This window comes from Lathyrus oleraceus, chromosome 3 (assembly GCF_024323335.1).
Source record: "Lathyrus oleraceus cultivar Zhongwan6 chromosome 3, CAAS_Psat_ZW6_1.0, whole genome shotgun sequence".
NCBI lineage: Eukaryota > Viridiplantae > Streptophyta > Magnoliopsida > Fabales > Fabaceae > Lathyrus > Lathyrus oleraceus.
The window spans coordinates 7616944-7640832 of record NC_066581.1 but is presented as its reverse complement, the minus strand read 5'-3'; the positions used below and the strand labels follow the sequence as shown (position 1 = coordinate 7640832).

The following is a 23889-nucleotide window of genomic DNA, read 5'->3' as shown; positions in this document are numbered from 1 at the left end:
TCTGGCTAGAATTTCTTTCCCTTTCAGGGGAACTACGTCGCCCTGATCCTCATACCAGATGAGGTACGTAGGCAGGAGACCGTGCGAGGTCTCTCCGGGCACTTTTCTTTCTTTTTGTGTGTGCTTGACAGTTATAGGCTCGAGTTCCCGACTCCCTATTAACTTGTTTGGTTGTTGTGTGCTTGGAAGCTGATGTAAGTCCATCGAGTGGCATTCGGGTTCCAGTGAGCGTGTGTTTGGTTCGGATGCCGATGTAAGTCCAGTGATTGGCTTTCGGGCTCCACGTTTGCCTTTTTGTATGTGTTTTGGTTCGGATGCTGATGTAAGTCCAGTGATTGGCATTCAGGCTCCCAGTTTGCCTGTGTTTGTGTTTGTTTGTTTGGCGTGCGTGAGCCGAACTACGGTCGCTCTGATTCTCGTTCCAGACGAGATACGTAGGCATAGGACGCGATGTCCTAGCGAGCCCTCTTCCCCCTTTTCCCACCTGTGTTTCTTGTGTGTGTGATGTTTGTTTTAGCAACCTTTTCTTTCTTTTAAGCGTGGATCCTGTCGAGTACGACGGACGTGAGGGGTGCTAATACCTTCCCCTTGCGTAACCGACTCCCTTACCCTTTCTCTTTGGTCGCGAGACCATGCTTTTCCCAGGTTTACTTCGAGCGTTTCCTTTCCCTCTTTTGGGATAAATAACGCACAGTGGCGGCTCTGTGTTGTTTTGTTTTAGCCCGCCGGTTGTTTTTCGCGGATGCGCCAATTAGTACCTACCGATGCAAACTTAACCGAAGAAGACTTGTAGCCTAGGATGAGTAACTAATGATGTGTTTGAGTTTTCTTTGTTTTATTTTAAATTTTCCTCGGAGTGCAAAAGTTCAAATGTGGGGGAATTTGATCAGTGCATTTTGATGCACATTCTTCTATATTTATACTTATGCATTTCCATGTTTTAGTTTGGTTATTTTTCCCTTTTAATGTGTTTTTATAATTTATCTTATTTTTACACTTATTTGTTTTTCGCAGTTTATTTTCAGCATTAGCAGTCTGCACGAATAAATTCATATTTGGAGCTAAGAGTATCGGATCAAGGCATGCTACCAGTCGTTGGAAAGCTAAGAGAAAGAGCTACGACTTTCATGAAGAAGTAAGAAGCTAATTAGGACTGTAGCATGGTTGAAAAATCCGTTGAAGCCTTCAACACTAGATTTATATTTTGTGTTGGGTTATTTAGTTTGGGCCTGGGTTATGTTTTGACCAAATTAGGTTTATTCTACTTTTCCTATAACCTAGGCAGCCGAAAACAGTACACGACATCACTATTCATGAAAAATTGAGAGCTTGTGCGAATTCCATGAAGAACTAATCCCTCTGATTTGATCTGCCATAATTCAGGTTCCAAAACTTGAGATTATTATAATGTTAATTTTAGTTTAATTCCTTTCAATGATATTTTATGTTCTTGTATGCTTAATTCGATTGCATGAAATATATTGATTCAATTTGGTTGATTGTATGATCCTAACATAGGCATGTCACGTTTGCTTAATTCGTTTTTGTGTCTGATCAATCATGTTTGCTTAATCCATGAAAACTTATCCCGTTTGCTTAATTCAGACAATAGGATCATACATCTCACAAACTCCACCGCGCTTGTCATTGAGTTTGTATCCAAATAGGAATAGACAATTCGCTTAGGGTATTAAAATTATATTAATCAATGATAGTAGGAACTGAATCGGTAGATTGAATTATTTCATAATCACTTATTTCATAACAGCTTATTTCAAGAATTGCTTTTAATAATCACTTTTTTTTAATCGAACACCAAACCAAACAACCCCCCTTAATTCGATTTACCTTTGGATAATAATAATCAAGAATCCTTGTGAGAACGATATCCGAGTTAAAATTGTCGTCGTACTACGTTTTTGAAAAACACTCGTTTTGACCCGCGCGCGACAGCGGATCAAGGTGTGAGCTATAAGACTAGTGGTGGAAAGCTTGGGTATCCACTCCTTTATAATTTTAATCACCACTTGATTAGCCCTAGGTTGTGTTTGGACTCTTGGATAGCCATATAGTTTGAAGCAGAAGAGCTTTATATGACCAAAATTTCCATAATAATGACATGTCCAACGCAATATCTTGCCTCCAGTTTGAGTATTATGATGTTTGGCATGGTGTTAAGACATATGATTAGACATCATTGGCTCAGGCTTCCTTTTTGGAGGAACAAAGTTTGTCACAGGGGTTTCTTCTGGTTTGTTTAAAGATTGATAATTAAAGACTATCCCTCTCAAGTCTCCAGCCACTTTCCTAACTTGAAGAACTTCATCTAGCACATCAGAACCATTATTCAACATTCTTATAGACTTTGTCATGTTCTTGAGTTTAGAAGTCAACAGGGTCACCTCATCTTGAAGACCAAAGATAGTAGACAAATATTTTTCTTTTTCATCCTGCAATTGAGATATAATTTTCTTCTGTTTTTCTCCCAGCTAACAAACTTCTTCACTTTTGATGCATATTTCTTTGTAAGAGGCAGCCAGTTCATCATAAGATACTTCTTCATCATATGAATATTCATCAGAATCATAACTTCCAGTTAAAGTAGTTACATATTTAGCAGATTCATTCTCGGGTTCACTTTCAGAGTTATCATCATTAGACCAAGAGACAAACAACCTTTTTTTGTTCCTTGAGATATGTAGGGCATTCTGCTCTAATGTGTCCAAATCATTCACGCCCATGACACTGAATGCCTTTACCTTGATTGGATTTCTCTTTTGTTCTTGTTCTTCTTTGAAAATCATTGGTCTTGACTTCCCGTCCATTCTCTTAAGCACCTTGTTGAATTGTCTCCCAAGCAGTACAATAGCATTAAACATTCCCTCATAAGTATCTAAGTCACATTGGTCCTCTTCATTTTCAGTGTTGGATACAAAAGATATGCTTTTGTTCTTCTTTTCAGATCTATCATAATAACAATTCAAAAGTTTGGAATGGCCCAACAAGTTCATCTACTCTCATGTTTCTGATGTATTGGGCTTCTTCAATGGTTGTGACCTTCATGTCAAATTTCTTAGGTAGCGACCTGAGAATTTTTTTAACCAGCTTTTCTTCTGACATCTTCTATCCCAAGTCACTAGATGAATTTGATATTTCAAGAACATTCATGTGAAAATCATGAATACTCTCATCATCTTTCATCTTTAGATTCTCAAATATGGTAGTGAGAAGCTGAAGTCTAGACATATTCACTTTAGATGTGCCTTCATGAGTGATTATTAGAATTTCCCATGCATCTTTGGTCACAGTACATGTGTTTACTAACTTGAATATGTTTTTGCCAGCTCCATTGAATAGAGCATTTAAAGCTTTGGAGTTTTCAATAGCCAATTCATCTTCTTCCTTAGACCAATCCTCTTCAGGGTTCAAGTCAGTAGTAGCCTTCCCATCTTTGTCCTTCACAACATGATGTTCCCAACCCTTGATTACAACTTACCAAGTCTTGCTATCCATAGATTTTAAGAATGCCACCATATGTGTCTTCCAATAGTCATAGTTAGTGCCACATAATATGGATGTTTTGTTAATAAATCCTCCTTCCTTGTCGATGGTACCAGAAAGTATATTCCTCGGATCTCATCCAGAAACAGAGCAGGATGCCTGCTCTGATACCAATTGAAATTCTGATATTCAGATAACTGATGTCGTATACGATGTCACGACACCAGGATTAGGACATGTCACACCAGAAACAATTACAGTGTAAAAAGCAGGAAGTAAATAACACATGTCAATTGTTAACCCAATTCGGTGAAACATCACATATATCTAGGGGCATCCAAGCCAAGAAGGAAATCCATTATAATAGTACTATTTTTAAGTTTTAAATAACCTCTGGTTTTACAAACTTCTTACTTAATCACTACCCTTGGAAGTTCTATTTAAGACTCTTAGAGATATGAGACCCCTCTCACTTCCCTTCAGTCACACACAATGATAATGACTTTAATCAAATAATAGAAGACACTCTTCCAAAACATATAATACACTTTTGCTTAAAAGCTTATGAGTGATTTAACAATTACAACTAAAACACAATCCAACTTTAATATCAAAGTGATATAAGCGTGGCTCACAAGAAATAACAAAGACCACTAAAAACCATAATTTTACATTGCACAAGTGTAGCTCTCTCTTTTTCTAAATTAGCTTAGCAATGTTCTCTTTAAATAACCTTTGGTAAGCGTGGGCTTAGGCTTAGAACCGTACCAGATCCAATCTGGACTGTTGCACAAAGTCTGCAGAATTTTCTGCATAAAATCAGGAACAAGATCACTTGTTTCCTAAGATGTCTCAACATCCTTTTTTATCAAACAAGTGCACTGCTAGAAATGAAACAAGAGTTCCTAAAATAATCCTTCTTTGATAGTCAGATATGAGAGCCGAATATTCAGAAAATCTTCAGAGATCTCATAATAAAATAAGTCTTCCAAGAAGTAAAAACAAAACCTGCAAAGATGTCTGATCAACATGTCAAGACATTTTGCTCAACATCTTACTGTGATACATGTTTTAACAAAATTGTTTTCAATCATAAAAACACAGACCTAACAGTAAGCATTAGGGTTATGTCCTTTTGTATTGCAATAAAAACATGCAGGTTTGAAGACACGATTATTTTTATAGACGTGTTGATTATTTCTAACATAAACTTTTTTAGTTTGAATTACAATGTGCACTTTCTTTGGTTCCACATTGTTGAATTTATTGCTAGCTTTAACACATATAGTTTTGCATGTACTTGGTTTATCAATTTACAGATTCCAATCCCATATTTATCATTTGAGCATCTTTGTCTACTTCGAGCATTTTTCAAACCAAGTTGACCTTTCTCATATTTCTCTATGACTTGTTTTAATTCAAAAAATTTAGATTCACGTGATTGACATTTATTGTGTGCTGGATTTTTGACTTTGTCTAATTCCACTTTAGTGTCATTAGCCTTACTTTCTAAAGACAACATTATTTTATTTTGTTTTGAACATGTTCTATAAAGTGTCAAACAGTCCTCATGTAATTAACGGAAGGTATTTTATAATTCATCATATGAATGTTTATCATTTATTTCAAAATCACTAACCCCATGTTCATCATCTGATTAATGTGAGGCCATCAATGCAAAGTTTGCTCGAAAAGTGAACTTACTTTGTTGTCATCCCAATAAATGTAGGCCTTCTTTGATTTGAAATATTTCTTTCCTTTGAAACTACTTTTATTTGCAAAAAATGGGAAATCCGCTTTCATGCGACCTTACTTCCCACATTCAAAACAAGTCAAATTCAAGTTTGATGTTGAGGCGTCCCATTCTTAGAAACATTTTTTCCTTTTCCAAATCTCATAGTCTTATCTTTTTGAAGGAAATTTCCAAACTTTTTTACAAGTAAGGTATTTTTCTCTTTATTAGAATCACCATCTTGCATTGTTTCCTCTAACTCCACTCTTTAAACGATGTTTTTGTGTTTCTTTTCTTGATTTTTGTTCTTTTCTAGCCTTTCAAGTACTAAATCATGCTCTTAAAGCTTTCTGAACAATGCCATCAGATTTTTTAAAAGACTCTTCGTATCCGATATAGTCGTTACCTTTGGTTGCCATGTTCTTGTTAATGATCTAAGAACTTTGAGATTTAATTCATCATTTGTGAATGTTTTTTCGAGTGCCATCAAATGGTTTATCAAATGTGTAAATCTCTTTTACAAATTAAGGATCTTTTCTATAGGTTGCATTATAAACATCTCATATTCTTAAGATAGAGTGTTTAGTTTGGATATTTTCACTTCCTATGCACCTTCATGTGTTATTTCCAATGTATCCCAAATATCCTTGGCTATTTTTCTATTTGATATTAAAATAAAATTCATCAATTCCCAAGGCAGATACAAGAATGTTTTTTTGCCTTCCTAACAAACACCATTTTTTTCCTGTCATCATTGTTTCAATAACCTTTTACCTTCAATTGTTCTACTTTATTTATGATAGTTGTAGGAATGAAGGGTCAATTATTGATAACATCCCATATTTCATCTCCTTGTGCTTCTAAGTACATTTGCATATAGACATTTTAGAAGTCATAATACTCACCATCGAAATATGGAGATTTATTGGTTTTGCCACCATTTGTTAAGAATGGTTTTGCGAAATCCATTTCTACCCATATCGAGGAGCAAGTTACCTTAACTTGCTATTATTCCATTTGTAACTATAAAGTGTAACCTAATAGGGGGAATTAGGTTTTATATATTTTTCTTGATATTATGCAAATGTTCTTCTCTTTTTATTTTTCTGGAATTAAGTTATTGAACTTTGAATGTAAAGTACAAAGAAAGAATAAAAAGCAAGAATGTAAATGACGCAAGGATATATCCTAGTTCCCCTTATAATCAATGGTACATCTAGGCCCTTCACACCTTGAATTTTTTTCACTATATTAGACCTTTGTACAAGTCTCAACTAAAATCACTCTTACAGTCTTCTAACACAAGCAAGAAAGTACACCATTTTTTTTCACAACACCTTAGAAAGCACACAACTTTCTATTACAATCAATTGTCACCACACACTTGGTGATCAAAATAAAACCTGAAACATATTTGAAATTATTGATATATTTGAATCAATTCCAATACATAAATTAATCTTCTCTTCTGATGTACAATTCAAATAAAACACACTTAAATGCTCAGAAGCTTTTTGCAAAAGGTATGGCAATTATGCAAAAAAAGCTTGAAGGTTTATGCAGATCAAAATGTTAAAACAAATTTGAATTATATTGAAAATTTGAATAGAAAAGGTGAATTGAAATTTGAATGATCATTGCCTTATATAAACCATATGAAACTTATTGGATCATTTACACATGTTGGTAGATGTTTCATGAGAGTTTGCATTGAGCTTTATACAGGGAGCCTAAAATCAACATGCTAAAACAAATATTCAACCCTTCAAGGATTTGGGTTGCTAAAGGTATGAACTTCTTGGCCACCAACATAAATCTAGAAAAAAAGACAAAACGGGATAGCCAAAAAGTGAGGAAAGCAATATGCTCATGGTAAGCAACTTCCCCATGATTATCCTCATAGTGATCTTCGATGAAGTTACTATAGCTTGGATGAGTAAAAGAGAATTTGTTTTGGTTCTAGTCACGAGGGTAGGATCGAAGGTTTCCCTAGTGGGTCAAAGACCAATAATGACAACTACGTCTAAGAGGGTATGAGTCACCATTTTATCACGAAGGTAAAAAGTGTTAGTCGAGCCTTCCCAAAAGAAAAGGGCTGAAATAAGCACGTTGGTGTTGTATTTGAGGCAAACTCTAGACAATTGAATCAGATAATAGATTCCTTGATCTTTCTAGAATTGTTCCTTTTTATTTTCTACTTTATTTAACAAATGGATGTAATCTTCATTTTTAGTAGTGGTGGGGGAACAAAAAATACATTGGGGTGAACTCATGAACCCTAACTCATAAGTTTTTTCTTTAAAAGCTCAGGGTTTGCAACGACGATGGCAAGAAAAAAACTTCTTTAGTTGTTCAGGTTTTTCAGAAGATTCTGGAAATGGACCTAAGAATGCACAAATAATACCTTAAGTAGAGAAAGGGATAAATACGTCAGAATCCCAGATCATGGATTTTCTTCCTCCATTAATGGTTCAGGGATACATGTCCAATTACCAAGAAAAATAGGAGTAGAAACTTCAGAGGAAAGCGAGATTGGAAGTTGTTGAGTTGAAGCAGAAGAATAAGCCATGGTTTTTGAAGGTTGACGAAGGGACAAAAATGAAAGTTTGAAGAAGTTAAAACTTTTAGGGTTCTGAAGAAGAAGTCGTGGAAAAGGAAAAGTGAGAGAATTGAGGTGTATATATAGTGGAAGAAAATGTTTTAGTGTCTCTCCCGAATCTGGACAAATGACGCTTGATTTTTATAATTTAAAAATCAATTAAATGATTTCTTTATTGTGATTTAATCTAGTGCCCACACTGTCCTAGGAAACTAGAGTAATGATGACTGGGTGCATGCACGTTTAGTGACATGACATTTTAGTAAAGTGGTCATGATGACTATGACATACGCAAACCACCTTGAAGAGTGTCAAACGGTTACTAAAAATGTCACCTTTCTTCCATCTTGTGCATATAATCGAAAGTGGCATTTTGGGGGGGGGGATCTGTTAGCCTGAGAATTTTGGTTTAGTATTTATATGAGATTACTAAGTATAAAATAACCTAGTTATCGATTCGATGTGCTTATAACTTCGACTAAAGGGGAAAGTTCGACTCACTTATCAGATGTTTTAGGACTTAGTCTTTTTTTAGTCTAAGGTTTAGATAACCTAGAAGCATGCCAAGCCTGGTTTGGAAGAGTCCTAGAAGTAGATCCACAAGATTATGACCACTCTCTCTTCAAAAACATGTTCAGAATCTCAAAAATGGTTATGATGCTTTAACATATTTGATAAAAGTAGAAGTGAGGTAAATTCACATGCTAAGTACAATTAGCTAAGCATTTCGACCTATGCTCAAACGTTCGACATAAGAAACTTTCAACATAAGCAGTTAGAAGATTTAAAAGACAATTTGAATCAACAAGAGTTGTTCAAAACAGTTCAAATATCGGATACACGTGGAAGCAGACTAGAAGGCTGAAGGCCACATAAGGGCGTACATGTCGAATTTTGTGAAGATAACCCTTATCGACGATTAACATTGTAATAGTATATAAGACATGTTAAGTCATGTATACAAGGATCACATAATTCATTAAGTATTATCTATAAAACTTAAGTATCCAAGTCGCTGAGAGAATGAAGTTTGTGAGAAGATGCATGACCTGCGTCCTTTCTTTAAATTCTTTAAATTCGAGGCATTTACTTGAATGATTTTTTATGTTCTTTGTATATTCCTTATTTTCAAAGCAATTATGCATCATTTCAGTTAGAGTTTATATTCAAATTCTCGATATTCAAACATTAATATTCAAAGCACAAACACATTTTTGCAAACATTTTGCACAAGATGTCATAAGATTTTTTTCGAGTTTAATTCTATAAGGAAAAAAAAAACTTGTGATTTGATTTACCAAAAATAACGGTAAACACATCCATATAATGAAGTGCTTGAAAGCGTATGAACAACTACATATGGTATCACATAAAAAATTAACATAAACTATTTATGATCATGCATATTACCTTTTGTTGTGATGCAGAAATGCATAACACTTCCAACTAATTCTTACAATCAAAGCTCAAGCCCCTACACTTATCACTTGGACAAAACCTTTTGTAGGATGTTTCAAATGTAACACCAACACATCTTTCCCAATGACTCGTAATAAGGTAGGATTGGACATGTATCCAAGATAAAGAATGAAAAATTTGTATTAGCTCGAAACGAGTGATTTTCTCCTATCACCAATGTTGATCCGAGGGAGGCCTTATGCCATTAATCAGTCGTCAAATGGATACATGACATTGACCTTAATTGAAGTGAACTTTGAGCTCGATTTCAAATAAGTATCAAATAATGTGAACTGTCAACAACTGAATTCCATAGTTTTCAGTGATATTATCATTAAATACATACATTTGTTAGCACCCTATGAAATTACATGTTAAATTCGTTAGGAGACAAATTAATGTGATTCATCATATCTTGACATGAATGACCCTATCTTTTTGTTAGTTTTCACAATTTTATTGATATACCAACCCATGTTCTAACATTTTATTGATATGAATAAAGTCCTCTCTCATTAAAAAAAAGGTTAAATATGTTTTTAATCCCTCTAAATATGACTATTTTTACTTTTAGTCCTTCTAAAAATTTCCTTCAAAGAATGGTCCTCATAATATTTTTCATCCACATTTTTCGTCCCTCCTGCTAATGGTGGTTAATAGAAACTGACGTGGCATACCGCATAAAACTTTTTTGATGAGTGGTCATACACGTGGCAAAGCCATGGTGGCAAAAAATGCTGACATGGATGCCATGTGGCAATTTCTTCCATTTTTAAATTTTTTATATTAATAAAAATTATAGTGACAGAAAGACCGTCGCTTAATCCATCGCTAATATGAACATCATGCATAAACTCAAAAATGGTAGCTAATATGTAGCCAATTCCTTGCTAATCCCTTGCTAATTTAAACACACCATTATGACTTAAACTTTTTTTTTCATGATGTCATGGTTGTTGTGCATATACTCTATGTAATGTCATGGTTGTTGTGCATGTGTTCTTTGTAATGTCATTGGAAGCCATTACCTAAGAGTCAAATGTTCTTCCATCTACTATGGAATCAAATATTCAATACAAAATAAAAATCAACAAAATATAGAAACAAACTAGTGTTTAATATTATGTTAAAGCATTTAAACTCAGATTCCACTGTATATTCAAAACCAAATATGACAACACATTACTGAAAATAATGGGGGAAGGAGAAATATATCACCTCTGCTATGAGAATTCTTCGAAAAGCATTAGCAATTGCTGGATCAATACGAATCATGTCAAACTCAATGTCAATATATCAACATTTGTATAACTAATATAAATTTTAATAGTAAAATTTTACAAATACTAAATCTTCTAAAAGTGAAATTTCAAATCCTATTTTTATGGTTTCAAAGTACTTAAGAAGTTAGAAGTTTTGCAAACTAAATGTCCAAAATTATGAAAGGAAGAAAAGAGAGTGGAATAATAATAATAATAGGAAAAGATAAATACATGCTAAGGAGCATCCATATTGCAAATAACACGAGTTTTGAGAAGTTCAAGCTGTGGAGGGATCTTTGATGGAACATTTTCCAAGTTCATTATGTAATCATGTATTCCTCCATAGTCCAATAAATTATGAAAACTGACATAACACGGTAAAATAAATAAATGTCATTATCTTTTGTGACCAACATTACTACACTACTCTAATAGAGTAGTAGAATAAACATTATCAATAATAAGAATGTGTTATTTATTCCAACTCATTGTATTTCAGGCCAAAAATTTAATTTTCTTTGTTTATTAATCTTACTATTCATGCAACAAAGTCATTTAATTTTATGAAAAAACAACATAATATTATTGTACTTGCCTATGACCTAATGACACAGACGCGAAACATAATATTTACACCACACATGTTGAACAAAGTTAATAAACCTACAAAAGCAAGTATGGTCAATTGTTAATTGTTACTACTTCTAATACAATGTATGTATATAAAGTTTAATCAGACAATCGACAATTGATGAGTGAAAACCTCAATCAATATTTCTACACAAAACTTGAGAAAACCATGAAAAACCCTATCAACAAATTAGAATCATAAACACTAACAAAAGCAACATTATATATATATATATATATATATATATATATATATATATATATATATATATATATATATATATATATATATATATATATATATATATATATATATATATATAAAAGAAAAGTTGAGGATGGTATACAGAGGAGGGTTAAGGATGAACCATCGACATATTTGAGATTTGCAAAGTTGAGGATGGTATACGGAGGAGGGTTAAAGATGAACCAACAACATATTTGAGATTTGCAAGGTTGAACAACAACCATGACATCATGAAAAATAACAAATTTTAGATTATAAGAATATTGTGTTTAAATTAGCTAGAAATTAGTTAGGAATTAGCTACAGATTAATTATAAATTCTGGATTTATTTATGATGTTCATCTTAGCGACTGACATTCCGTCGCTATAATTTTTATTAATAAAAAATAAAAAATGGAAGAAATTGTCACGTGAGATCCGCATCAATTTTTTTTGGCCACGTTTATGTCCAATCATAATAAAAAGTTTCATGTAGCATATCAACTCTGTTAATAACCGGTAGCAGGAGAGACAAAAAAAATATAGATATAAAATATTAAAAGTATAATTCTTTAAAAGATATTTTTAGAAGAATTAAAATGAAATGATGTGATGTTTATGAGGACTGCTAATATATTTAACTAAAAAAAAAATTCCGCTAATATATTTAACTAAAAAAAATTCCATTAAAACTATTGAAATTATAAGTTAAAGTTTTTAAAACATAAGGCAATACACCTCAAATTGCCTTGTGTAGTTGTGTTTTGGAGGAACATGTGCTTTGGATCCGAGTGACCCACATGTAAACCGTCTTCTAAAAGCAAAGTTTCTCGAGTTGGGAGAAAGGAAAGTGGAAGTGAAACCCCAAACCCAAAGTGGCAGAACCAAAGAGGCATACCAATCTATCAATCCATCCTGGCTTCTTCAGATACATGGAAACGCCTCTTCCCAACACGAAGAACCAGTAGACGAATTCTCCCACCATTCCCAACAATGCTTAACATTAACCTCTTCAAGTTTTGCTCCTTTCTCAGAGTCCTTGGCTACCTCATGATCCTCTTGTTCGCCGCTATCGTTTCTCTCACCTACTACGCCGTCGTTTTCGTCACGTGGGGCCCGCTCTTGTTTCCATCTTTCTCCTTCTTAGCCTTCTTCGTTCTCCTCATCTTTCACACTCTCGTAAACTCACTCACTCACCCTCACATCAATAATCAATTCTAATTAATTTCTCCAATTCGATTAATTAAGTGATTAATTTGATTATTTGATTATTTTCTTGCAGCTTGTGCTATTAACTTGGTCCTATTCTATGGCGGTTCTCAAGGATCCAGGTTCTGTTCCTCAAAATTGGAGACCGCATCAACAGTTTTTACAGGTGGAGCTAGATGATCACCGCAATTTACATGTTGCAGGTCCACCACCTTCCCGCGAGTTCGATGAGGCGGCGGTGATAACAACAGCAACATCCTCCGCCGGTTACTGTACTCGGTGCCAAAGCGCCAGGCCACCACGTTGTCATCACTGCTCCATTTGTAACTTTTTTTTTTTCATTTCCTTTGTTGCTTAAATCAATTAGGTTTTGCTCTTCTTTTTTTTCAATCAATCTTGCTTCACCTTAGTTTGTTACTAATATAGCATTAATTAGTTTATCAGTTAAATGAAGATGCCATGATAGTGTAAAACGTCCAATAAAAACCAACAATATGTTATGTGACCAAAATAATTTTAAAATATAAACATGATTTGACGTAATACATTGTCATTATAAAATTATTTTACAATGACGGTGTATATCCTCTTTTCTCTTAGTTTACTATTATGATCATGTCATATGAACTGTGTTGCTAATTTTCTTAGGTCAAAGGTGTGTTCTTAAGATGGATCATCATTGTATTTGGGTGGTTAATTGTGTCGGGGCACGGAATTACAAGTATTTTCTTCTCTTTTTGGTAAATCTTTCTTACTTTCTATCCATTAATTGCTAATGTGATTATAGTAGGCATTTGTTTCTTTTGTTCAAGTAAAAATTCAATTTTCAATTCCTTAAAGCCTTGCTTTTGTGAATCTATTCATTGAAATGACTAGGTAAACATTTGTTTATCGGAAAGTTCTTGGCATGTAACACTGAAACTTTATCAAGAGATTTGTGGATTTTCACATTAATATAACTGCTATATCAGTATACAATGATAACACGATCAGAAAGTATAAGCAATTTTGTTAGAAGAAGTTGAATGACTTGACTTGCTACTTCTAGTAATGCTATTCCTAACTTTTTTTGTCCCCACCATTTGTAGCTGTATACATTCCTCGAGACAACACTGGTTTGCTTAGCTCTGATACCTGATTTTATTAGATTCTTTGGGGGAACCAACTTAACCAAGACTCGTAAATTGTCTCCCGGGGCCTTTTCTGCAATTTTCTTGACTTCTAGTAAGTATAATTCTTGTATAAACCAAGTTACTCAGACTAGCTTTTTATTGCATTGTCGTGACTATTATTGCTCCTTACAGATTGATTGCCTTGATGCAGTTCTCAATTTAGCCTTTGCGCTGAGTCTTCTCTGTTTCGTAGTTATGCATTTATCTCTTCTGTTAAGCAACACAACTTCAGTAGAGGTAATCAATACCGTTTTTGTTTTTTTTTATTTACCTCTTTGAAATTGGTTAGGGCTCATGCTATTGTTTATGTACCAATATCGTCAAACTATGCCTGAGACCCAACATATTCTTGTTCTATTGACATAGAAATCATGCAATGCTTATTTTAAGCTTTTACAATAGAATCATCAAAACTGTTTTGTCATCTTTGATGACGACATGGCCGGGTTAAGTATTTGGGGGCTATTTTTTGTTTCACTTAGTTATTTGTTCAACTATCCGTTCATTGTTGTCTCATTGATATTGACCTTTACAAAAGCCTGGTACACTAACTACCAGGTAATTTTAAAACAATTTGGCATTATTTTCAAAAAAATAAGATATCAGCCTTGTACGATCTTGATTATTCTTCCTGCAGCTCAGTGCTTTCTTTTATCTAAAAAGATCATTTGGAAAAATGATGTTTTAGGTTCATGAAAAGAAAAAAGGAATCATGTGGAGGTACGACTTGGGAAGGAAGACAAATTTTGAGCAGGTAATATCGAATATCAAGTAGCCAAAGACTATATACAAAATGACAAGTAGCCAAAGACTATATACAAAATGACGGTGAAACAACAAAGTAAAATTGTTTCACAATATTTAACTATTTATTATATATGTGAGTTAATACTTAATAAAGTAAAATAGAAAATATGTTCTTTAAATATCTCTGGTTTAAGTGTATGAACACTACTCGTAAAGAGAAAGTGTATGAACACTAAGCAAAAATTAGTTAAGTGAGGAGTAATGTAACATTGTTTCAAGAGCTACTTTGGTTTCTTTCCATGAATGAAGTTATAGGGAACATCAGTAATAATATAATGTTCAATTCCTATTTTTTCAGATTTTCCGTGCTTATAAGTTACATGATTAACTTGCATTTCAGAGGATTCTAAGGCCATGAGAAAAGAAAAAGTGAGAGGGAGGTCGAGAATGAATGACATAATGTAAAGTATAAAAATGCTATTCCATATGGGTTAGAATCCTGTCCATTTCTCAAAAGAAATGGAGAGCTCCATTTGGAGAGAGAAAGACACCAAGTAGATAGTCCTCATTCACTAACTCTAACTAGTAACTTCCTTATAACAGAAATTCACTCCACTCTCTCTCTGCCAGCTCGTCAGTCACGCATTTCCCCTTGTTTTTCCTTACATAGGTCCTCCACGCTTTCGGCTTGCCACCAGGGCCCATATTCTCTATCATGGACCTATCATTGCCCCCTCCTAGAGAAAGAAACTTGTCCTCAAGTCTGAGATTAGGGAATTGACTGCGAATTGTGAGCCCGTCTTCCCAAGTAGCATCCTCAATGATCTTCCTTTCCATTGGATCAGCAGATGGCTCATAGATTCCCCTCCTTTACTAATGGTTTGAGTAGCCAACACCTTCACAGGTTTCCAAGAATTAGCCACATTGCTGGCCAGCCCTTTAGGACGCTCCTTCTCCACCCTATAATTTCCCACAGCTTTCTTCAGCAAAGAGACATGAAAGGTGGGGTGAATCCTTGCGGATTCCAGAAGCAGGGAGTTTGTAAGCGAAAGCCCCAACCTTCTCAAGCACTTAAAAGGGTCCATAATAGTGAGGAGCCAATTTAGGATCCGTACCGCAACAGACTGCTGTACATGTGGCCTCAACTTCAAAAACACCCAATCTCCTACCTAAAAATTAATTTCCTTTCTTTTATGATCAGTCTGATCCTTCATACGACCCTGAGCACGTTGTATGTGGTACGTTAGCTGCCGCAGTGCCTCATCCTTGTCCGTCAAATCACACTGAACAGCTTCCATTTTAGTCTCTACAGGCAGAAAACGAATGATAGTGGGGGGTGGTCTTCCGTACACCGCTTCAAAAGGAGTCGAGCCAATTGAAGCGTGAAAAGTGATGTTGTACCAATACTCGGCCCATGGTAACTAGAGAGCCCATGTCTTAGGCTGATCTTCGATAAAGCAATGCAGGAATGTCTCTAAACATTGGTTTACCACCTCGGTTTGGTTGTTAGTTTGAGGATGGGAAGCTATGCTCACCTGTAGCTGCGTACCTTACAATTTGAAGAGCTCCTTTAAAAAATTACCCACAAAGATGGGATCCCTATCACTCACAATGGACGTGGGCACTCCATGTATGTAAGCGAATGGTTTCCTTAGCAAAAGTTTTAGCCAGGCTGCGAGCGGTATACAGATGTCAGATGTTTCAAGAGAACAAAATGGCTGTACTTTGTCAACCGATCCACCACCACAAATATTGCCTCAACCCCTGGGATTTAGGAAGCCCTGTGATGAAGTCCATCGAGAGATCCTTCCAGGTCTGACTGAAGATGGGAAGGTGCTGCAAAACCCTCCCGGAGCCGTGGCCACATACTTCTGGTGGCCGCACTTCCGCAGCCGTGGTTTAAAAATCTCATTCAGCAATGCTTGAAATATGGACGGAGCATTCATCAAGCCGAATGGAATGACTAAAAATTCATAATGTTCCTCAGTGAGTGCAGAATACTGTTTCGTGCACATCTTTCTGTTGCACTCGCACTTGGTGGTTTCCAGATTTAAGGTCATGTTTAGAGAAATATTGCGCTCCACTCAACTCGCCAATCAGCTCATCAATTGCATGGATAGGGAATTTATTAGGGACACTCACCTTATTTAGTGCATGGTAATCGACACACTTCCATTCCGCTACGTCCCATCCTTTCTTTTTCACCAAAATAACTGGACTGGAAAAAGCACTTTGGTTGGGTCTGATCACTTCTGTTTACAACATTTTTTCCACCTGTTTCTCTAATTTTTCTGGTGGTGGGGATAGCAGTACGGTTTGACATTGACTGGTCCTTGTCCTGCCAGCAAGTGTATGGTATGCTCCCTGTTCATCCTAGGAGGTAAATCCCTTTGGTTAAGTGAAAACCTGAAAGTACCTCCCAGCCAAATTCTGAATCTGATGTTGTTGTCTTTTAGTCTTGGGATTTTTGCCTTGATTCCCACTTACCTCTAGTTTCAAATCTCCTTCAGTGATTAAGAAACAACCGCCCTCTGTTTCAAATTGTTAAACAGACTTTGGAGGGCCTTGCAGTTCGCCTTTGCATGCCTTTCCCCCCTCCATTCAATCCACCTGTCCTCTACTTTGAAATTCATCCTCTTCTTCACCCAATCTATCCACGTGCCCCCAATTGATTCCAACCACAACATACTTAGAATTCCATTCACACCGTCCAATACAAATAGTTAGCATTAAGTTCTAAATTCAGCCCACCAATCTCTAACATTAGCTTCTTACACATGCCTTGAGCTTCCACCTCCTAGTCCTTAACTCATAGGTTTCGTTTGGGAGTTTGGAGGGGAAGGGAGGAGAGCGTTTTGAAAAAAAGGAAGGATAGAGTGGAAAAAATTGAAGAATTTTGATTGGGAGGATTTTGGAGAGTTTGTTTTTATTTATAATACAAAATCCCTCTAGTTTGGAGGAACTCAAAATTTATATTGGAGGAGGGTTTTGGAGGGCTTACATAAATTCTACAAATATATTGTGTTATAATATTCTGAAAAGTAAAAATGTAGTAATGATAAACATTGGTTTTGGAGGGCTTACATAAATTCTTCAAATATATTGTGTTATAATATTCTGAAAAGTAAAAATGTAGTAATGATAAACATTCACCATTCATTTATCATTCTATACAAAAACACAATTTTTTCTATGAATTCTCTCCCCCAAAGTCCTTCCTTTCCTTTCCTTTCAACCTTCCAAACAAAGCCTTAGAGTCGGTATAGCTTCCACCCATGGTAGTCAAAATCGCGATCCTACTCGTAGGATCGTACGATTTTACGATCTTGTAACTCCCCACCGTACAAGTGAATGATCAGAATCGGTTTTTGGTAGGCACGGTCAGAATCGCCGTGATATCGGTAGAATCGCCGTTTCTGTTGAAAAATTCTTTAAAAAAATTATTTTTTTTAAATCTGAAACGATTCTTTTCTGCCTAATAACTAGGATAAATGATAATAACTAGGGGTAATCAATACTCAACCACCCAATAATTAAAGATTTATTCAACTTCCCAAAATACATCATGATTAGTGTAACTTCCCAAAATACATTTATTCATTCCAATTCATTCACCTTAAACTCTTTCACCTCTCCCGTTAAATAGTCACTATCTCACTCAATATTTCATTGAGTGATTATGACCAACTCCAACATGAATTGTTTGAAAAATGAGTGAATTTTCATTAAGTTTTTCTTAAAAGTTTTCAATTGTTATTTGTTACTGTTTTGAATGTTGTGTTGTTTTGAATTGTCTTGAATTGGTTTCAATGAATATTATCATATGAATTTTCAGCTTTTTAAAGTAATTTTGGTGTTATTTGAATTTTATTTTTATATTATGTTGTGTGTCATATGCATATTATTAATCTATATGCAAAATATGTATGAATTTTTAAATTTGGTAGGATCTTACGATCCGTGTTACGATCCCCCGATTCACGGTCTAATTACCCTAACCCGATCTTGCGTAGGATCTCGAGTCTGACTACCTTGCTTCCACCTCCTAGAAATGAAATTGTGTGTCGCCCTCCTGTCCACCAAAAGCAGCACAGGAACCCCGCACACCTTGCCTCTCAACTTCATGGTGCGAGGTTTGTTCATCTCCTCCTCTAACGAGTTGTAGATACCCATCATAGTTGTTAAGAGTCCCACATCAGACAATATATCGCCTGAACATGTGTTTATAAGTGGGGGCAGTCCTCACTCTACCAACCGGTTTTGTAGGGTTGAGTTAGGCCCAACCACACTTCTTAGCAAGGTATAAAGAGTCTCGTTTAAGATCCGGTGGGCCACCTATTATGGTTTCCGCTATCGGACCACCCACCATTTATTTTCACGCTCCAAATGTCCAGTTCTGGGCGTGAGGGTGTGTGTTAAGAGTCCCACATTAGACAATATATGGCCTGAACATGTATTTATAAGTGGGGGCAGTCCTCACTCTACCAACCGATTTTGTAGGGTTGAGTTAGGCCAAACCACACTTCTTAACAATAGTCATTACACTCATCTCTCCTTCTTTGGAATCGTTTCCCTCAGTCTTGACGGCCAACACCAGCGCCTCACCGTCAGCAGTGTCGTCATCTTCAGCATCATGACTCACAATTTTTTCTCCCAGACATTGGTGACGTGGGTGGAACAGACCACCACATTTGAAACAAAGCCCCTTCTGTTTTCGTTTAATGTTGTTCTCGTGATAGGAGAGATGCTTCACAACTCTATCCCATGCAGTGTTTCCCTTCCTATCTGTTTTGTGTTCACTTCTTGTTGGAGGCCCATTTCCAATATGCTTGGATTCTCTTTGCTCCCTTTTACCAATCATTCCCTTGGGCTTGACATGGGTTACTCGACCTGGAGCCAGATGAAGGATTGGACCTGAAGGTGGTGTTCAACCTGCTTCCATGTGACCCGATCCATCCACTCTTCTTCTCTTTCACTTTGGTCTCCTTTGCTCTGTCCAGATTCATCACTTTGGTGCGTGAAATTGGATGCAGCGCCTTCAAGCTGCGCACTTGACCCCTAGTTCCCTCCTTCAAGCCACAAATGAAATAGCTAGTGAATTGAGCATATGGAAGTCTATCCACTGTGCCACCAACTTCTCAAATTCACGAATATACTCCTCCATGAAATCCTGTTGCTGCAGAACGGAAAGTTGCTCTGAGAGGTTCCCTTATGCAATTCCCCATAACGTTCCAGTAGAGCATCCTTCAACTTTCCCCACGTCAGTTTGGCATCATCATTAGCTAAGGCTCTGAAAAAGTGAATCGTAGGACCCTTCGTGCTCAATTGAGCCAACCTTAGCTTCACTTCAGGGCTCTTATCATGGACGTAGAAGCAAATCTATGCACGCATAATCCACCCTGCATGAACAACAACAATCAAGGCTTATCCCACTAAGTGAGGGTCGCCTACATGGATTGATTTATTCTCCATCTAATCTACTTTCTTTACAATAAAATCCACAACTCTATTATCTACATGTTCAATCCATCCCGCAGGATCATCGCCTTTAAACATTGGCAACTCGATCTACTTGACTGATTGATGAAATTCATCCATCATGTCACCCTTGGACCTTTAGAGTAATTTCTTGACCTCAACACCTAAGGATTCATCACTGCCCCGAATTTCCCCCCTCCTTCGCGTCTCTACTCTGGGTGATAAGCAACACTAGATGGTCCCGATCCTCTTTGATATGAGCATGTATCTCAGCAAATTTGTTCAACACATGCGAGCTTGAGCGATGACACTTCATTCTCCAACATTGCAATTTTAGAGTCCATCTTCTTCAGGGGCATTCGCTATTACTTAGTGCACTGATTCCAATTGAGTCGTCTTTCTTCGTAATGCAATCCGGTAGGTCGGACCAGTTTGATGCATACCTGAGTGTGGGGAGACAAATAAAAGGATGATAAAGCAAAATATGCAAGAAAGGTGGAAAGGTGTATTGTTATTGAAAATGGGAACTAGCAGCAGAGTATGATTCTAACTGCTCCAAGAACCGAGGTCCTAAAGCGAAAATACACTTTCGCTGACTACAATGATGATCACCACAAGATGCTCTCACTCACTAACAGAAATTCACTCATGCCACCCCCTTTCCACGCACTCTCTTTGCCAGCTCCTCAATCACACCTTTCCCCTTGTTTTTTCTCACATAGACCATCCACACTTTGGGCTTGCCACCAGGGCCCATATTCTCTATCACGGACCTATCAAGTTTGATGTAATTTAACACTAAATAAAGTCTTCTACATGGAAATAATGCTGGAAGTGTTTATAGAAAATAAAGTAATTGTAACTACATCATCTCCAAATAAACTAATAGCTTGTGAATGCGGTCACATATGTGGTTGTTTGAAATCTATTTGACCTCTTTTATAGGTTTTTGGCACAAAGAAGGCCCTATGGTTGCTTCCATTGTTTTCAGAAGAGGATTTAGTCAACATACCTGCACTAAGGGGCATCGAGTTTCCAACACGTTCAGATGTTGATGTTTGAAGAACAGGGAGCTTGTGAGTGTTTTGGGTTTGAACTTAAAAGATTTTTTTATGAGAAAAGATATACCATTTTCTTCTTAGTTCACACTGGTTCAACATAGGGCATGGAAATATTGTATTGTAGTAGTTGGTCATATATTATGTGTTTGCACTGAGAATGGTATGGCAGATTTATGTATGTATGTAATCTTATATTCAATTTGTATTGATTATTCTTGTACGTCACTTTTAAGATTCTTCCATCAGAAGGGGATACAATGTATAATATCTGCTTTTGCATTTGGAGTTATTTCATCCGACTGGAATTTTCACTTTTATCAGTCAATGCATTATTCATTTGATTTCTATGTCGTACTGAGTGAAATGATTAGGAACTTAAATTTTAGAATTTATCCAAATATTAGATGAATTTGTTAATGATAACAGGTGGGGTAAACCGGCATCAAGTAATCAAGAAGTTAATTTTGGTGTTCCATTCTTATTGATGGTCAGATCTTATCACTCAACTACCTCTCATTCAAGCAACAAGATGCACAAAATGGAAAGGAGGTTGGATTCTCCCTGGTAATTCGTTTATTTTTAATGAACGGAGAGTCTTGTTTTTTGTTCGAGATACATGATGCTAGATTACAAGTCAGGTTACTATAGCAGAAGCCATGCTATTAAGATTTGATTCAGTGTAAAAAAATTTCTGAAACTGGCATCTGATTTGTGCTGGTTGCTGGGTGAAAACTTGTTTTCTTGGATTTCATTTTTTAGAAAGATCCTATTCAAGCTAAACGTATATACATGAATAAATCTATCAAACTACTGTTACTGGCATTTTTTTTTTGCAGTAAAAATCTTTTTTACAAACATTTTTATGTATTCATAAAAGGGATGAGAAGTACATTTAAGTGAATAAATAATTCGTTAAGTGTCTCCGATATTTATATATTAGTCTAGATTTACAGAGTTTTGGTCTCCATCAGTATTAGCTATATACTGATTTATAAAATATTCAAAATTTAAAAAACTTTTAATACATATAAGAAATTTTAATGGTGAAAAAAAAAACAGATTAAATTGTTTGGGAGACCTCCTTCCCATTAAATTGAAGTGCTAAGGCAACGACAACAAAAATTCAATCTAATTTGTAAATGCCTTCTTTTTTACTGATATGGAACTCAAAAATATGATTAATTTCATCTTATAGCCGGAACTAAGTAAGAAGGTTCAATAATAAGTATCATCTATATGCAACTTTTGGATCATTCCATTTTTTAAAAATATAATTGGGTTACAAATTTAACTTTGTTTCAACTGGGTCCTTTTTTATTTCTTTCTAAAATTTTATCTAGTAAAAATGTCTTAGTATTGAAATCAGGGAATTGCTCATCTTATCCTAAGTGGTGAAAAAATACCATATGGAAATCTGAAAATATCTTTTTGATTTCGAAAATATATTTTCGGATGCATTTCAAGTCTCATCAAAACACACTCCAATTGAGTCTTATCCCAATTTTTTTCTTAAATTTAGTTTCGAGACGTATATCTGGATTCATCCTATTAATGTATTTCTATTTTAACACCTTTGACAAATCCGAAAGTGTATTTTAGAGTTTGTGAAGCGAGAATATGAAAATATGTCACCTTTGCATGTCAGCTACTATAATTTCGGATGTGCATTTTTGAATTCGGCAAATGTGTTTTTTAATAAAACAAAACTTGCATGTTCTTCTTCCTCAAGATCAAACATTAATTTTTCTTAAAACTCTTACAAAAATTCTTTCATTCTCAATCAAATTTTGCATTAAAAGTTTTCATTCTTATTCTTATGTTTCATCACATCAAAAGGAATAAAAGAAACTGAAATTTAAGGTAACAAACATTTATTTCATTTTTCATTGGTTACATTAATCTTGTTTTTGAGCTGAAAAATGTATGTTTAGTCCGAAAATGCATATCTGGATTTTAGATGAATTCCTACGGAAATGCATTTTCGGAATAGTTTAGTGTTCATTTCATTCTGGTTTTTGAATTTTTTCTGTTATTGTTTGTGTTAATATTTGTAAATATGTTAAGAATATTTGTATATAGAATAGTCCCACATCGAGTATATCATATAATTAGTTGTAATCTTTCTATATATAATAATGTCTTTGTAGTGCTTTTCAAAACATACCGTTTATTCAAATGTCTCTTAGTTTCTTGTATTTTAACATGATATTTAGAGCCTACTGAGAGACAATCCTTCACCGTATTTTACCCGGTTGATCCACTGTATTCCTTTGATTTTTTTTTGGTAAACCGTGCCATAACTCCGATTTACCTTCCATACACTGTCGTAACTCATCCCGACATCAGTTTTAAAAAATTCTCCGGTCACCACCGCACTGTTGCTGCCATCCTTCGCCGTCGCTACTGTTCCCAACGACCTCCTCCGTTTTGGCCATTCCCCACTTTTTCATCGACATAATCTACACGCGGTCACACACGCCACCTTTGTCTCCTCGCGTGGGCCTCACACGCCACCACTTAAACCGCACGTGACAACACGTTCTACCGTCGATCCCGACAATTTTTTCACCATACCACTCGCCATCTTGCAGTTGTTTCAGATCCGGTATCTGGTTTTATTTTCCACTTGTTAAAAATTGTGATCCAATTCAAACAGTCTTTTTCACCCGGTTCACGTGATATTTTCCCTCTTCAAATACTCTTGGCTACTCCTCATAATTTTACGTCAAACTACAATGATTTTCTCAGGTGGTATCAAAATTATCAGAACTCAAATTCTATTGCTTGGGTAGCAAACAATGGTAATTCATCTG

General features: G+C 35.6%; 1 protein-coding gene across 3 annotated transcripts; it reads left to right on the top strand.

Moving 5' to 3' along the window:
* Positions 1 to 12133: 12133 nt before the first annotated feature.
* LOC127132075 (probable protein S-acyltransferase 12) lies at positions 12134 to 21856 on the top strand. 3 transcript variants are annotated; one of them, XM_051060945.1, is made up of 8 exons: positions 12134 to 12588; positions 12692 to 12740; positions 12822 to 12941; positions 13267 to 13358; positions 13707 to 13842; positions 13942 to 14027; positions 14479 to 14544; positions 20961 to 21365. In XM_051060945.1, the coding sequence occupies exons 1-8, from the start codon at positions 12403 to 12405 to the stop codon at positions 21075 to 21077; spliced, it is 852 nt and encodes a 283-aa protein (XP_050916902.1). In that variant the 5' UTR covers positions 12134 to 12402; the 3' UTR covers positions 21078 to 21365. The 3 variants fall into 3 exon arrangements, with proteins under 3 accessions (XP_050916902.1, XP_050916901.1, XP_050916900.1); XM_051060944.1 differs by adding an exon at positions 21503 to 21856 and having other exon boundaries at positions 12135 to 12588; positions 12692 to 12941; positions 20961 to 21091; XM_051060943.1 differs by having other exon boundaries at positions 12136 to 12588; positions 12692 to 12941.
* Positions 21857 to 23889: the final 2033 nt, after the last annotated feature.

Bases quoted from the DNA above. Each gene is read 5' to 3' on its own strand.
- LOC127132075 (XM_051060944.1), top strand. From the start codon at position 12,403: ATGCTTAACATTAACCTCTTCAAGTTTTGCTCCTTTCTCAGAGTCCTT. The intron at 13,843-13,941 runs GTAAGTATAATT...GCCTTGATGCAG, and splicing joins TGCAATTTTCTTGACTTCTA to TTCTCAATTTAGCCTTTGCG. The intron at 14,545-20,960 runs GTAATATCGAAT...CCTCTTTTATAG, and splicing joins GGAAGACAAATTTTGAGCAG to GTTTTTGGCACAAAGAAGGC.